Below are 14,423 nucleotides of genomic sequence, written 5' to 3'. Positions count from 1 at the left end.
GAAGCTGAAACTCCAATACTTTGGCCACCCGATGTGAAGAGCTCACTCATTTGAAAAGACCCTGATGCTGGGAAAGATTGAAGGCGAGAGGAGAAGGGGATGACAGATGATGCGATGGTTGGATGGCATCACCGACTCAATGGACATGAGTTTGAGTAGACTTCGGGAGTTGGTGATGGACAGGGAGGCCTGGCGTGCTCACGACTGAGCGACTGAACTGAACTGAACTATTTTATCCCATTCTAAGATGGATCAGAGAGTGATTTGAGCAACTAAGGAATTTATGGAGCCTTAGACTCACCTGTTCTGCCCACTGCTGTCTTGTGAGCAGATAATTCACCAGACACACAACTGACGGTGACTTGATAAAGTCGTCCAGGGGCCAAGTCTTTAAATTGACTTTCAGTAATCTGGGATGCTAATGTTCTGGATTGTTTGATGGTCCCTTGGTAAGACAGGGTAACGTTGTAGAAATCCACATTTCCGAAAGGCCTTTGCCACTTGACTTTTAGAGAAGTCATAGTGCCTTCATTCGTCACCTTCAGATTTGAGACTTCCATGGGGGCTAATTAGGAAGAACAGGAAAGAGATTTTAATTCAAGATGTCATACCACTCTTACGGCCAAATTCTGACCTGTATTTTAATCTCTACAAGCCACAGTCTCTGCTCTGACTTCACGACATTAAAAAAAAGATACTACAAAACCAAAGGAAGATTGTCTGGCTAGTGGAGAGAGCACAAACATGGCAGTCAGGAGCCTAGATTCTGGCTCAAATTTGGCCATGGGTTGGCTGGGCAACCCTGGACAGTTCTGTCTATCTCACTAAACCTAGGGGCCCTTAGCTTAAGGATGGCTTGGGTCAAAAAAACTTAAAATGGTCTTTTCCATTTCTGAAATTCTTTAAGTGGACTCCTCAAAGAAGTCGGTCATCTGCCTAATTTCTACTCATCTTTTTATGTATTTAATAACAAGTACATAATAAATAGATTGGTTGATTGATTGGGTATCATAAATTTTTGTGCTAAAAGTACTTTCCTTTTCATATTAAATCATGATAAAGCTGAAGCTTAAGAGTTGTGCTATTATTTCATCAAAGGAAATGATTACAAAGAAGAGACACTTTGGTGAATATTTTTTCTAACTTTTGCCTATGCTATAATTTTGGGCCTCACTAATGGCATAATATAAATTAATAATGTCTCAATAAAATAATGGGTATAGCACACTGGTTTTGCACAGGCCAATTAGTAATGTAATTGCTCTTGATTTACATAAATAATAAGATATATGGTACATTTTTTTGCTACTATATATATATACATATTTTTTTAAGCGTGATATAAAAATATGTAAATATATAGGTGTCTTCAAATATCTTTCCAACCAACCTCCTATAGTTTTAGGAACTCTCCCCACTAGAATAATGTCTAAGGTACTACATATTTTAGAGTTTCTCTTAAACTTACATAGCTTCCCAAAGGAGGGGATTTATTAACACAGTAGACCAACTAGAAGCATTAGAATCCACTTGAATGGAAGCTCCATGAAGGCAAAGACATTGTCTTTCCTGGACACTGTTGAATCTACAATGTCGAGTATATTGTTTGCACCTTACAAATACTGATTAAAAGAACAAATGAATAAGTATGTGTGTATGTACACGATTCATTAAAACTTAGCATACCACAGATTAGCTTTCTTGCTATGTCAGCCTATGAGAACAACTATAGAATTGGGTCTCAGTAGATGCTTCATAGAAGAGAAGGTTTGGGAAATGGCTGGTTCACAAGAGTAGGTGTTTGTATAGCACTGAGAAGAGTAATCCTGGTTCATTGTGAGTGATGTCACAAAAGCAGTGGATGCTGGCTTAAGAGAAGGAAGTAACAATCCTTAAATAAAAAGAGAAGCTGAGACTATATCCATTCATAACACCGCCAAGGGCTAGCCTAAACTTTAGAATAAAAGGGAATCCCTCTTTCTCTAAGTAGAAATATGGATACATATTAAGGTCTTTTATAATATATGGATTTTAATTTGTCCTATACTGCCACTATTCAAATAATAAACCTTGTTTATTAAACATTTCCTTGAATTGAGCTTATTACCATACGGAAAAGCTAGGGAAACTTACTTGTCCTGGCTGATTTCCATCTGTAGTTTTGCAGCCCTGCAGCCTCACTAACAATGGTGACATTATAGAGGTGACCAGGTGTCAGTCCATGAAAAGTGTAGAAAGTAGTGTCCACAGCATTACTATGAACTAGAATCCCTTTATCCATTAGAATCAGCTGGTATCGTTCCACATTCCCAGAGCCACGCGACCAGGAAATCAGGAGTGAATTAGTTTTCGCCAAAACACTAATATCTTTCACTGGGGATGGCACTAGTGGGATAAAATGCATTTCCAAAATGTTATTCATAATTTCCTTATAAAATATATAAACACATTTAATCTGAAACCACACATTTATTTTTGCTTCTCTGTAATTTGTGTAATAACTAATGAAAATAGCACCCTTGACATTTTACTGGGATCTGGATTAACGCTCTTTTCAAATCTCACAGCCTAAAGCTACATCATAGTTTACCTGTCTATCTCCCCCATTTAACAGGTATCAAGGTAGATTTTGCCAATGAAGTATGATGTGGCATAGCAGTAAAAGGAAAAGAGAAAAGAAAGAACTAAAGAAGATGAAAAATTGAAAGAGAGCAATAAAGCAGGAGAGAAAATGAGTGGAGAGTGAAGGATAAGACAGTGTGTTATGGAAGGAAATGGTAATGTGCCACTGATACTGGGATGCATGGGTACAAGCAAAGACTTGCTAGGAAACATCTTCATTTTGGAGAAAGTTCCGGTCCCAGAGAAGTTCCATGACTTGTTCAAAATCACCCGGCACGGTGGCAGCCCAATCCCACCTCCTTGTTCCCAGTCCAGTCTTTCCTCTGTATCAAACAGTTTTGTTGTCTGTCTGTCTATCTATCTATCTATTGTTGATCTCACAGTATTCTTACTCCTGTTTCCTGAATCTAATATAACTTCAAAAGGAGTATAGACTATTAAATACCCAACTACACGTAAACAAATCTTACCTGTTGATCCATTGGCATACATTGTAGAGGAACGTTTATCCCCAGAAACAGCTGTGATGGCAATATTATATTTATTACCAGCAGTGAGGTTGAAAAATGTGTATTCATTCCGTGAAGCTCTTTCTTGAATTTGGGCCATCTGTATCTTTTGGTTATCATCAAGTAACTGTACCTCATACCAGGTGACTTTTCCCGAGGAAGGAGTCCACCAAACATGCAAACTGGTGGAAGTAGTTTTCTCTTTACTGACTTCAAACCTAGCAGGAGGTAAAGGATCTATGGGGCAAAAACCAAAAAACGAGAAGGTGGCTTGAGGACTTTTGCAGATGCACTCTTACCTTGCTACAATCCAGACTCAGTTTCCTTCAACACTTTCAGAACTCTGCTGCCCATGATATGAATGGGCATTTTACACTACTTCCAAACCACTGTACTTAAAAAAGGAATCTACCTTAGCTATTAGTCATATAAACTTTTTTTTCTAATAAAACTTTTTTGTTACGACAGTTCTGAGCTTGGAGATCCAAGCAAGGGTACAGTTTCTTTGGCTTGCAGGTTTTGCATTTTTCAAACATTGACAAACATCCAGGCTCTTCCTGGATAAATACTGAAAATCTCAACAGAAAATACAGATATTAAGAAATAATTTTAAAATTTCTGCTAAATGTTCTCTTTTTAGGTTGTGGGGCTTAGGGGGTTACATTTACAAAACTTTGGGTTGTTCTTAAATATCAGAAAACCACAAAAGATACAAACCTGATAATGAAGCCAAGGCTAGGTATGTTCACCAAAATGAATACTCCCAACAAGAGGGATTCCCTAGGACTTCCCTGGTAGTCCAGTGGTTAAGAATTTGCTTGTATGCAGGGGATGTGGGTTTAATCTCTGCTCGGGGAACTAAGATCCCACATGTCCTGGACCAACTAACCCATGCACCACAACTAGAGAGTCTGTGTACCGCAAGGAAAGATCCCGCATTATGCAGTGAAGATCCTGTGTGCTATAATTAAGACCCAACTCAGCCAAATAAATATTTTTAGAAATTGGGATTCCTTATGTCCCTAGATTTTTTTAAACTTGAGTTCTGGGACATTTTGGAGCTGCCAAAACTCTTAGAGCAGACGGGAATGGGTTAGTCCTGCACCCGGCTGTGCACTTAGTTTCAATTCTCAGAGCCCTGGGTCAGTCTGAGGAGTCCTGTATCTTGTGTACTGAATCTTCACTGCAGAACTTGAAATAGGATGACCAGTACATCTCCAGGTTAGGAACCAAGTCAATAAGATTTAGAGAGCAGATGATGCTGTGGGACCATCTGAGCAATGAGGCTCTCCACACCCTGAATATGGGGAGAAGAAACATTGACAGTGACGTATACAAAGTTTTCAGAAATCCTATCTGGTTTTTGTTTTCGGAAATGAGCTCAAGATACTGGAGACTAAATTTCAAGAGTCAGGTTAACTGTTTTAGTGGCATGGCACAGCAGTTCTTATCTACCGCCTGGTAAATTATATTTTACTCACGAAATAAGAAATTCTAGCATCTTCCTAGAACAGTATATGTTTTAAGAAAGTCTTCACTTGTTATTAGCATTAATACAAATAGGAACAAGGTAATCTTACTCTATATTCAAAAGGCATTTGTAGCCAGACAGCTCAGTAGACTATGGGTCACCCATAGACGCCACACATAGGCTAAATACAGTCAAGTCAAGGCAGCAAACTTTGGAATTCCACAGCACAGGTGAGCTAGGAGGACAAGGTTCTGTGGTTTATACCCTAGCAGCCCAGGTTCACCTAAAGAGTGTAGACTCTAGAGTCTTGAATCGGGTCTCCCGCTTTGTAGCTGTGTAGCAATTCCTTAACCTCCCTGTGCCTCAGCTGTGTCCTCTATGCAATGCTGATAACAATACTATCTTTTCAGTAGATCTGTTATGAAGATGAAATTGAGTATTTTATCTAGAGCACTTAAAAAAGTGTCTGGCACATAGTGTTCAACGTTTGCTATTATTACTATTACTATTATTCCTCTTCTAGTTGGGACAATCTTGTCATAGAAATAGTGGCAGAGAGAGTGGGCTTTGGAGTCAGAACTCAATTCAAATTTTGGCTCCCTCATGTATCAGTCATGAGACCCTGGGGAAGTTACTTAACCTTCTAACCTCCGTTTCTCCCTCCATCTGGGCAGCATAATAACAGTACCTATATTCTTAAATGTTTGGAGGAGTAACAAGATATACCAGAGACTTTACCTGGTATACAACGTATTCTGTCTGTGAGATCATAAAGAGAAATTTCCTCCGAATCACTGACAGAATGGAGGCAAAACTGGAATACCATATTTTTTAGAGACTAAACTGATAATAGCATTAATCGCTTTTCTTAAGAAAAAAAAAAAAACTTGGAAAAATCTTATCAATTTATTCCCATGAACTAACTTTCTAACCCTTAAGATAAAATTAAAAAAAAAATTCCCAAGATGATTCTCATTTATGGGTTCTTGAGGAAAAACAGTATGGGTTTGTGTCTGTGTGTATGTGTGGCAATATTATTTAAATTTTCTATCCCACATAACAGTCTAGAATTAAAGACGCCATAATAAAAGGAAAGAACGTAATTTCCCCTCACAAAAAGTTTTCTTGTTATCATGAGATTCTCATAGCCTGAGAAACCCAAGAGCAACCTTGTCATAGCCAATTGAGGTGATGCGTTTTTGCTGAAGAGGCATTTTAAGGACAAGAACGAGAGAAAGAGATGCTTTCCAGTGATTGTTCAAATGGGATCAATACTGTCACCTACATGCACAGCCCAGCCAGGTAAAGGTTAAAAAAAATGATGTTATGATCGTTATGATCTAAACATATATAATTTGCAAAATAAAAGCTGTAAAAAATGAATTTTAAGGTTGCGTGCCTAGAGGGTGAAGTTCAGAAATGCAGGCTTTATCTAATCTCTCTGAGCCAGAAAACAAAACAGCCAACCCTTTGTACATCCGCTAGAACAAAGGAACAATGAGATTGGGAAGTGCCTGGGCTGCAAGAACCTGCACTGGAAACAAACACTTACAACCCCATTTATGCTGTGATAAAGGCCTTTGCTGGCAGAGGTCCACTATTGCTATGCATGCAGCAGGAGTGCAATAGTTTTCAGACTTTTCAATCTAAGACCAAGGAAAACTCTGCTGTATTAAATTTTTTAAAGTTTTCAATATTTTATTAGAAACAAATTAGATACTTCTATCAGGCTGCTAATTTCATCTATCTCTCTGTCCATCTATCTACCTATCCATCTATACATCATCTACCTATATAGATAGATCTCTATCTAGATATGAAAGAGAGTTTTAATGCTATTTGAAAATTTAGTCATATGTCTGTAATCTTATCATATGAAGATCATATGTAATTAGAAAACCCTACTTGACTTATATAATTTATGCTGATGGCTAAAGGTTATCAATGTACACAGGTGTGCATTTATAGCCTTTCTGGTTTTTCCATCCACAGCTCTCGTATATACAGTAACCAGTGAAGTATTATTGAGCCATGAGAACTATTGGAAACCATAAATCAATAATTTAATCTCAATCAATGTATCAAAATTTATCATTAGCCATAAAATTAAGACATCTTTGTATTTCTTGGTTCTGGACAGACCTGAAATGTGGAGTGCCGAAAGCAAAATTCTGCAGTATTCAGCTGCTCAATTTCAGTGAATTTCATTATCAGGAAGCCCTAGAATTTCATAAGTAGGTTTGCTGTCGATCTGCTTTTTCTGATAAAGTTTAGCCAGATTCCTGAACCAAAACAAATTCTTCCTTTTTTCCCTTTTTTCTTAAACATTGACTTAAGGAGAGAGAAAAACCCATATGTATAAAATAGAAGTGATATTTTAAAAATTCTTTTGTATGGCCATTAAAGTATTATTATCTACTGCTATAAGAATTTGAAGGGTGCTTAGAATTCAAAATGTTAGTATTTATTTTGGAAATAAATTTAGCCTTATAACAAGAGAGCAGACAATTCATAAGTTAGTGTCTAAAAGCTTTTTTTGAAATCATATAGCACAGAGTATACATATATAGGATCTGGTCATTTACAATGTGCTTTGGAGAAGAGGCAAGAGGCATTAAGTGACTCATGTACATTACACAGGTAACTCAGCTGAGCTTCTGACATCTGGCTCTCCGTGAGTTCTTTTCCATCACACCTTAGTTGTCCCAGGGTGGAAAATGAAGTCATGAGTCTCATGGTCAGTATAACAAAAAATCAAACCAGATGTCTAAGAAAAATAATAGATAAATTTACAGAAGCTTCATTTGATGAAGCTTTGATGATGATTTGGATACTGTAATACAGATAAACGAACAACAACATTAATAAAAGCTAAATCTAATTCTGCATCCAGGAATATTCTATTGATTTTTTAAAAATATTTTTCTTGTCTATTCCTTTTTCTCTCCTACTGCCTTAACCTGGTGTTCCTTGTGTTGCGTCAGATTCCTCCAAGTGTCTTTCTTATTTTCCATCTTTCTCCCCACTATTGCCAAATAATTGCTTTGTATATCTCTCCCATCTGCCATCCTAATCTCCTAGGAAGCACCAAGAATTCTTCATGAGATGAAGTCTGGATTTCTCCACAGAAACTCAAGGTCTCCTCAAGCAGGATACTATCCTCCACCCACCTCTCCAACACACACCTTATGTTTCTGCACTAACTCCAGTCCAAGAGATCTATGTGATTTTATGTGATTACAGAGTCAACTTCTGTACCTTTACGGGAATTATGATACTATTCTAGTTAAAAGCAGAGTGGCTAGGAGACCAGAAGCTGTGTTTAGTAGCCCTCTACATAAAACGGTATGAACATCAACTATTCATATAAACTGGGAATTTTATCATGGAAACAGAGTAAGGGTGAGGCAAAAGCCACAAACCATTCCTTGCTACAGGTTTTTGAAAATGGGCAGAAGAAGAAAATGAGAAAGCAACTGCTCTCACAATCTGTGGTTAATTAAATACATTTATAAAGAGGAAGAGCTTCCCAGGTGGCACTAGTGGTAAAGAACCCACGTTCCAATGCAGGAGACATAAGAGACTCAGGTTTGATCCCTGGGTCAGGAAGATCCCCTGGAGGAGGGCCTGGCAACCCACTCCAGTATTCTTGCCTGGAGAATCCCGTGGTCAAAGGAGCCTGGCGGGCTACAATCCACAGGGTCACAAACAGTCTGACACGACCGAAGTGACTTAGCACGCATGCATAGAGAGGAAAATCTCTTTCAAAAGGCTTCCTTGGTAGCTTTGTGGTAAAGAATCCGCCTGCCAGTGCAGGCAACATGGGTTCGATCCCTGGATCGGGAAGATCCCCTGGAGAAGGAAATGGAAACCCACTCCAGTGTTCTTGCCTGGGAAATCCCATGGACATGGGAGCCTGCTGGGCTACAGCACATGGGGTTGCAAAAGAGTCGGACAAGACTTAGTGACTAAACAACAACAACAATTTTATTTTACTTTGTTGCAGTTTGGCTATAGTCAGCTTTCTGACTTATAAGATGATGTATTCCATATTATGCTAATAATACATTTCATTTATCAACTTTTACATTAGACATAAAGTTCAAGTAGCAAAGAACTTTTAAAGTTTTAACAGCCTTGAAATTAAATCAGGTTAGACAATCATTGCATCATGATTAACAACAGTGAGGAATACCATATTATTTTACAGGTCATCATATTTGGCCTCTGAGAGTCTACAGTTTACTCAGGCATATAGGACATGTGAAAAAGCTAAACACAAAGGTGACTTATCAGGGAGGCTGACTTTGATGTCACTCTACACCTGTGTTCAAATCCCAACAATGTCACTTCAAACAGTGACTTTAGGCAAGTCACTTAACTGCACCGAGGCTAAGTTTCCTCATCTGTAAAATGGGACACCTGCTTTACAGAGTTGCAGTGTTAAGAGGTAATGGAGGCAAAATTTTAAGTACAGCCCAGGCATGTGGTGAGGCCTCAGAAAATGGCACTTGGTGTGATTACTGCTACTGTTCTTGCTGTTCAGGGTAACACAGGTCAGTGTCAATGCTGGAAATGCAAAAGGGGAATGACATTCAAGGATGAAGATCTCAGAGGTGGGCTCCATGAGGGAAATGAACTTGAGCAAGTTGGAAGGTCAAGCAGGACTTAGAAATCAGAGAGAAGAGAGGCCATTGCACAGTGAGAGGGCAGTTTAAGCTACAGCGCTGAAAAGCTCACTTCCACTGAGTATTAGAGAATCGCGTCAACACTGAGGGGACCCTGACAGCTGATAGAGACTTTCATACCCTCAGGCCCAGGATATCCTTCAGCTGTCCCACTCTTCTCTTTGATATTAACAGTGGAGGTTTTCTTGGGAAGTCCCTGCTGGTCCAGTGGTTAAGAGTCAGTATTCTCATTGCTGGGGCCCCGGCTTTGATCCCTGGTCAGGGAACTAAGATCCCGCATGCCACGCAGTGTGGCCGAAAAGCAAAACCAATTGAGATTTTCTCAATATTATATAAATGTAGTATAAAGGGAAGTCCTTTGGCCTCTTCTTCCAAACAGATTGCTGCCCAGAAGTCTCTCTTATGTAGAAATTCATGAGCTGTCTCTTGATGTGTGCTTCTGAACTTGGACATCTCAGTACTAAGGAATTACTGTTAATGTTAGGTACAATATTGATACTGTGGTTATGTTAAAAATAATGCTTATCATTCAGAAACGCATACTGAAATATTTATAAATGAAATAAACAATGCCTTGGGCTGTGTTGATATGACACACGGTTAGGGAGTGAGTGAGGATATAGATGAAACAAGATTATCTGTCATTTGGTAACTGTTGACAGTAGGTGATGTGTAAGTACATGGTCGTTCATAATACTATTCTGCTTACTTTTTATGTATTTGGGTTCTTCCGTCTAGAAGGAAGAAGAACAAAATCAAAACCCCCAGTCCCTGGAAATCTGTATGTATATCTACCATGTTAATTTCAGTTGCATAGATTCATCTTTGTTTATATACATTCCTATATACAGAATGGCCTTGACTTCTCCTACAATGTTAGAAAGTAGTCAGCATTATCCTCTATCCCCCAGGGGGATTCCAGGGAATTGGTGTCTGGGAATGGAAGACATAATAAATTTTCTTCCATTTTGTCTGGACAAATTAGATTTTATTTCTTGGTAATGTGCAGAATGCCATGCCCACCTACAGAAGTCAGACTAATGGCAGAAGCTTCCAAACACACAAAAAGTCACGTTCAGAGAACTAGGTTAGTCCGTTTCATATATGGAACTCAACTTGACCTTAAAATTCCTGAAATAAATACATTACAAATGGCTGATTCCTAAATACTGAAGACCATCACTAGAAGTAAAACACAATCAAAATCAATATTATTTCATCACACTAACACAGTTTTAATCATTATTCTACCCTTGAGTATAGATACCTTTAAGTATGTATAGATTTAAAGTATTTTGTAATATATTTTCTTCTCTTTAAAAGTTGAGTTGAAAAGTAACAACAAACTATCACAGGTAATTTGAAAGAACAAAAGCCAACTTAAAAATTATATCTGTTCTACAAAGTAATAGAAAGAATAGGAGTAGGAGTTAGGTCAGTAAGTCAAGGTTCAAGGTCTATGTTTGTTAACAGTATGGATTTGTGATTAGTTAATTCTTATGAATATCAATCTCATCTCCAACCTGAAAGTAATAACAGGAAACATTTCACACTTAGTATGTGACAAAAACGGTTGTAGAATTTATGTCTAAATCAAAACCTCAAAACAATCCTATGAAGGGAGCATTATTTTTATTATTGTCCCCATTTTAGAGATTAGAAAAGGTTAATAACTTGCCCAAGGCAACTTGGTTAGTAAGTAATGGAGGCAGCTGCTTTCAGAACTCATCTCTTAACCACTATGTAACCTGTGCCTCATGACATTCCCTCCACAGGATTGCCATGGGGATATAATTAAACAATATATGGTCGGTTAAATATATATATTTTATACTTTTACTTATGAAACAAGGTAGATGAAAGTATTTTAAATACTACATGAGTACAAGACAAATATTAGAGTATTATTTTCTTCTTGGGAAAGACAATAAATATTTCTAAGCATTATAGAATTAACCAGGCATAAAAAGAAATGGTTACCAAAATCTTAATGCCAATGAATAATTGAAAAACTATATCATTATCTCTTGAACTTCAGTATGCAATGATTCACTTTGATATTTGTTTAAAATCAGATACCCTAGGCTTTACTTTTAAATTCATTATATATGAGGTAGAAGCCAACAATATGCTTTCACAACAAACCTTGCAACAGATTTTGATGCCATTGGTTACAGACAGTGCTGAGAAATAATGACCCGTGTTTAAAGCCACGTGAGTGTTATGAACTGAATTGCATCTCTCTGAAATTCATATGTTAAAGCCCTAACTACCAATACTTCATAATGTTACTGTATTTGCAGATAAGATCTCTAAAGGGGTAACTGAGTTAAAATGGGGTCTTTAAGGTGCTTCCTACTCTAATATGACCGGTGTCCTTATAAGAAGAGGAGATTAGATCATAGACAACACAGATGAAGGACCAAGTAAGGACATAGTGAGGTGATCATCTGCAAGACAGTCAGAGGTGCCTTAGAAGAAACCTGCTAACAACTTGATCTGGGACTTCTAGGCTCTAGAACCATGAGAAAATAAATTTGCTATTAAAGCCACCCAGTCTGTGGTATTTTGTTATGGAAGCCCTAGTAAACTAATACAACATGTTGAGGTGGAAATAATAACTGATATAGTAATTTGGTAATTAAAGCTTTTTTAAAAGTTAAAAACACAGGAGCTAATTTTAAAGAGCTAATATTTTCGCCTTTTTGTTCTAGGCTGATTAGCAGGGCTTCCCAGGTGGCGTTAGTGGTAAAGAATCCACCTGCCAATGCAAGAGATGTAAGAGACTCAGGTTCAGTCCTTGGGTCAGGAAGATTCCCTGCAGGAGGGCATGGAAACCCACTCCAGTATTCTTGCCAGGAGAATCCCACGGACAGAGGAGCCTGGTGGGCTACAGTCCATAGGGTCGCAAAGAGTTGGACAGGACTAAAGCACACTAGGCTGATTGATAAGAACCTGACAGTGACGAACAAGAGAGTATATGCCACAAAGATATTCTTCCTATAGGTAAAGTTGCCTACCATCAGATTACTTCCCTGGGCTCCATAACTTACCCATAACCCAAGGAGAATAGACCATATTTTTACATACATTCAGCTTCCCTGGTGGCTCAGATGGTAAAGCCTCTACTTGCAATGTGGGAGACCTGGGTTCAATCCCTGGGTCGGGAAGATCCCCTGGAGAAGGAAACGGCAACCCACTCCAGTACCCTTGCCTGGAAAATCCCATGGACAGAAGGGCCTGGTAGGCTATAGTCCATGGGGTCACAAAGAGTCGGATGCAACTGAGCAACTTCACTTTCACTTTCTTTACATACATTCTCCCCTAAAGTATTAATTTCATTTATTAATATTTGTCTATCATCTACTTATTCATTCATAGGTCCACCCGTTCATCTCTCCATTCATCAATCCATCTATCCATCCAGTTAATCAATATTTACTGAACACCTACCATGAGCTAGATACCATTTTAGGTCCTGAAGAACTACTTCTTATTTGTGGAAAGACAAAAATTCCCCCAAATTTCTAAATGAAAACTCTACAGTTTCATATTAGCAAACACAAATGTCCTTAGGATACTTTAAGGTAAGGAAATAAATAATCCCCAGTCCAGGGGATTTGGGGGAACTGGTATCTGAAAGGAGAAAAGCCACAATTCAGCTTTAGAGAGTTCCAGGCAGAATGATCAAGTTTTGCCAAATCTTCCAATATTTTAAGGTAATCAATATGTCTGGTATTTATATGAATTTTCAGCTAAATGCTGGTGAAATAATCTGAATTTTTCACAAACATTACATGACCCAAACAAAACCTAACGAAATAAATCATGCAGATAACAAATATTGAAAAACTCCACACTTTTGTGAACACTGGGTCCTCAGAGTCTAGATCAGAGGCTGTGAACTGGTAGCCCCTGGGGGTGTCGAGGTTCCTAAATAATACATAGATTTTGCCTGGCTCATGTAATGTTTCGACACCCCAGGGGCTGCCAGTTTGCAGCTTCTGATCCATATTCCGAGGACAGAGTATTAACAGAAGTGTTGAGGTTTTCAAATTTATAATCTGTCTCTAATAAATTTACAACTAGATAGTTTGGCTTTCAAATTATTACAGTTCTTGCATTGATCGTTTATGACCAAATACACCCAAGAGAAGCAGAGCGGGGTCTTCAACGGGAAGAAGTGGTAAAGCTCTGTCACCACGCTTATCCTGAACTTCTCTCACCTCTTTAGAAGACTACAAGGACAGAAACCATGCTTTGTCATCTTTATCAATCACTACCTGGCCTAGTTCCCTATAGTATCCATGCCTGATAAATGTTTGTTGAACTGAATTTGAATCCACATAGGTTTTCCAATTCTGATTTTAAATCTGGAGTGAAAACTGACTGTTGCTGAAATAGTTCCTATTTAGTTCAATTTTATTTTAAGGTCATGTCTACATTACTAAAATAACTATTTTTAGAAAATTTACCAGGAAAAATAACCAGACAAATTCCACTTGGAATGACACAGAGATAATCTAAGCAACTGCTATATCTCCAGCCACATCATGCCTTGCTCTCACTCTATTTCACTCTATAATGATAAGACAGGCATAATGGAATAAGAAAAGAACAACATATCTGGATGACTTTTTTTGTCTGAAGTTATATCTCAGACTCAATATTATGCGACTAGTTGATCCTGCTTTCATAACAATAAAATAGGATTTGTGGCATTCATCTCTGTAGCTTACCAATTAATACTAGAGGGATACTAGTACTTTCTCTGAACTTAGAATAAAAACTCACATATGTTCTTAAAATATAGGAAGCACAAATAGTGCTGACAAAAAATAAAAAAAATCAACCAAAGAATTCTCTCTGAAACATTTGTAAAAATACCTTAATTAAAAACTTTTTAGTTAAGTAAATTATTTTTAAATATAGAGAATCATAAGTCAGGTTATACCATCATACAAATAACTATGAAAAAATTATCATTATACAAACATCACCATTGATCAAATTTCATTCTTCACATTTGGCATGGAGCTCATAAAATTTGTGGTGAAAAATCTATTTGTGGCACTGTAAAAGGTGAATCCTTAAGGCAAATGATGAGACACTGAATGCTAACAATTGTGAATG

At 37.8% G+C, this 14,423-nt stretch overlaps 1 protein-coding gene across 3 annotated transcripts in view; it reads right to left on the bottom strand.

Moving 5' to 3' along the window:
• PTPRB (protein tyrosine phosphatase receptor type B) overlaps positions 1–14,423 on the bottom strand; it is a 120,441-nt gene that overhangs the window by 68,797 nt on the left and 37,221 nt on the right. For all 3 annotated transcript variants that reach the window (XM_081589647.1, XM_081589648.1, XM_081589649.1), the window contains 3 exons: positions 3,093–3,368; positions 2,134–2,385; positions 302–565 (listed from right to left, as the gene is read on the bottom strand). In XM_081589647.1, coding sequence (XP_081445773.1) covers positions 302–565; positions 2,134–2,385; positions 3,093–3,368 — 792 coding nt within the window. The remainder of the gene's footprint in view (positions 1–301; positions 566–2,133; positions 2,386–3,092; positions 3,369–14,423) is intronic.

Source organism: Giraffa tippelskirchi, chromosome 4, assembly GCF_054371585.1.
Source record: "Giraffa tippelskirchi isolate mGirTip1 chromosome 4, T2T-mGirTip1v1.2.pri, whole genome shotgun sequence".
Classification (NCBI taxonomy): Eukaryota; Metazoa; Chordata; class Mammalia; order Artiodactyla; family Giraffidae; genus Giraffa; species Giraffa tippelskirchi.
Note: the sequence above shows the minus strand (reverse complement) of the source record. Positions and strands in the feature narration are given on the sequence as shown.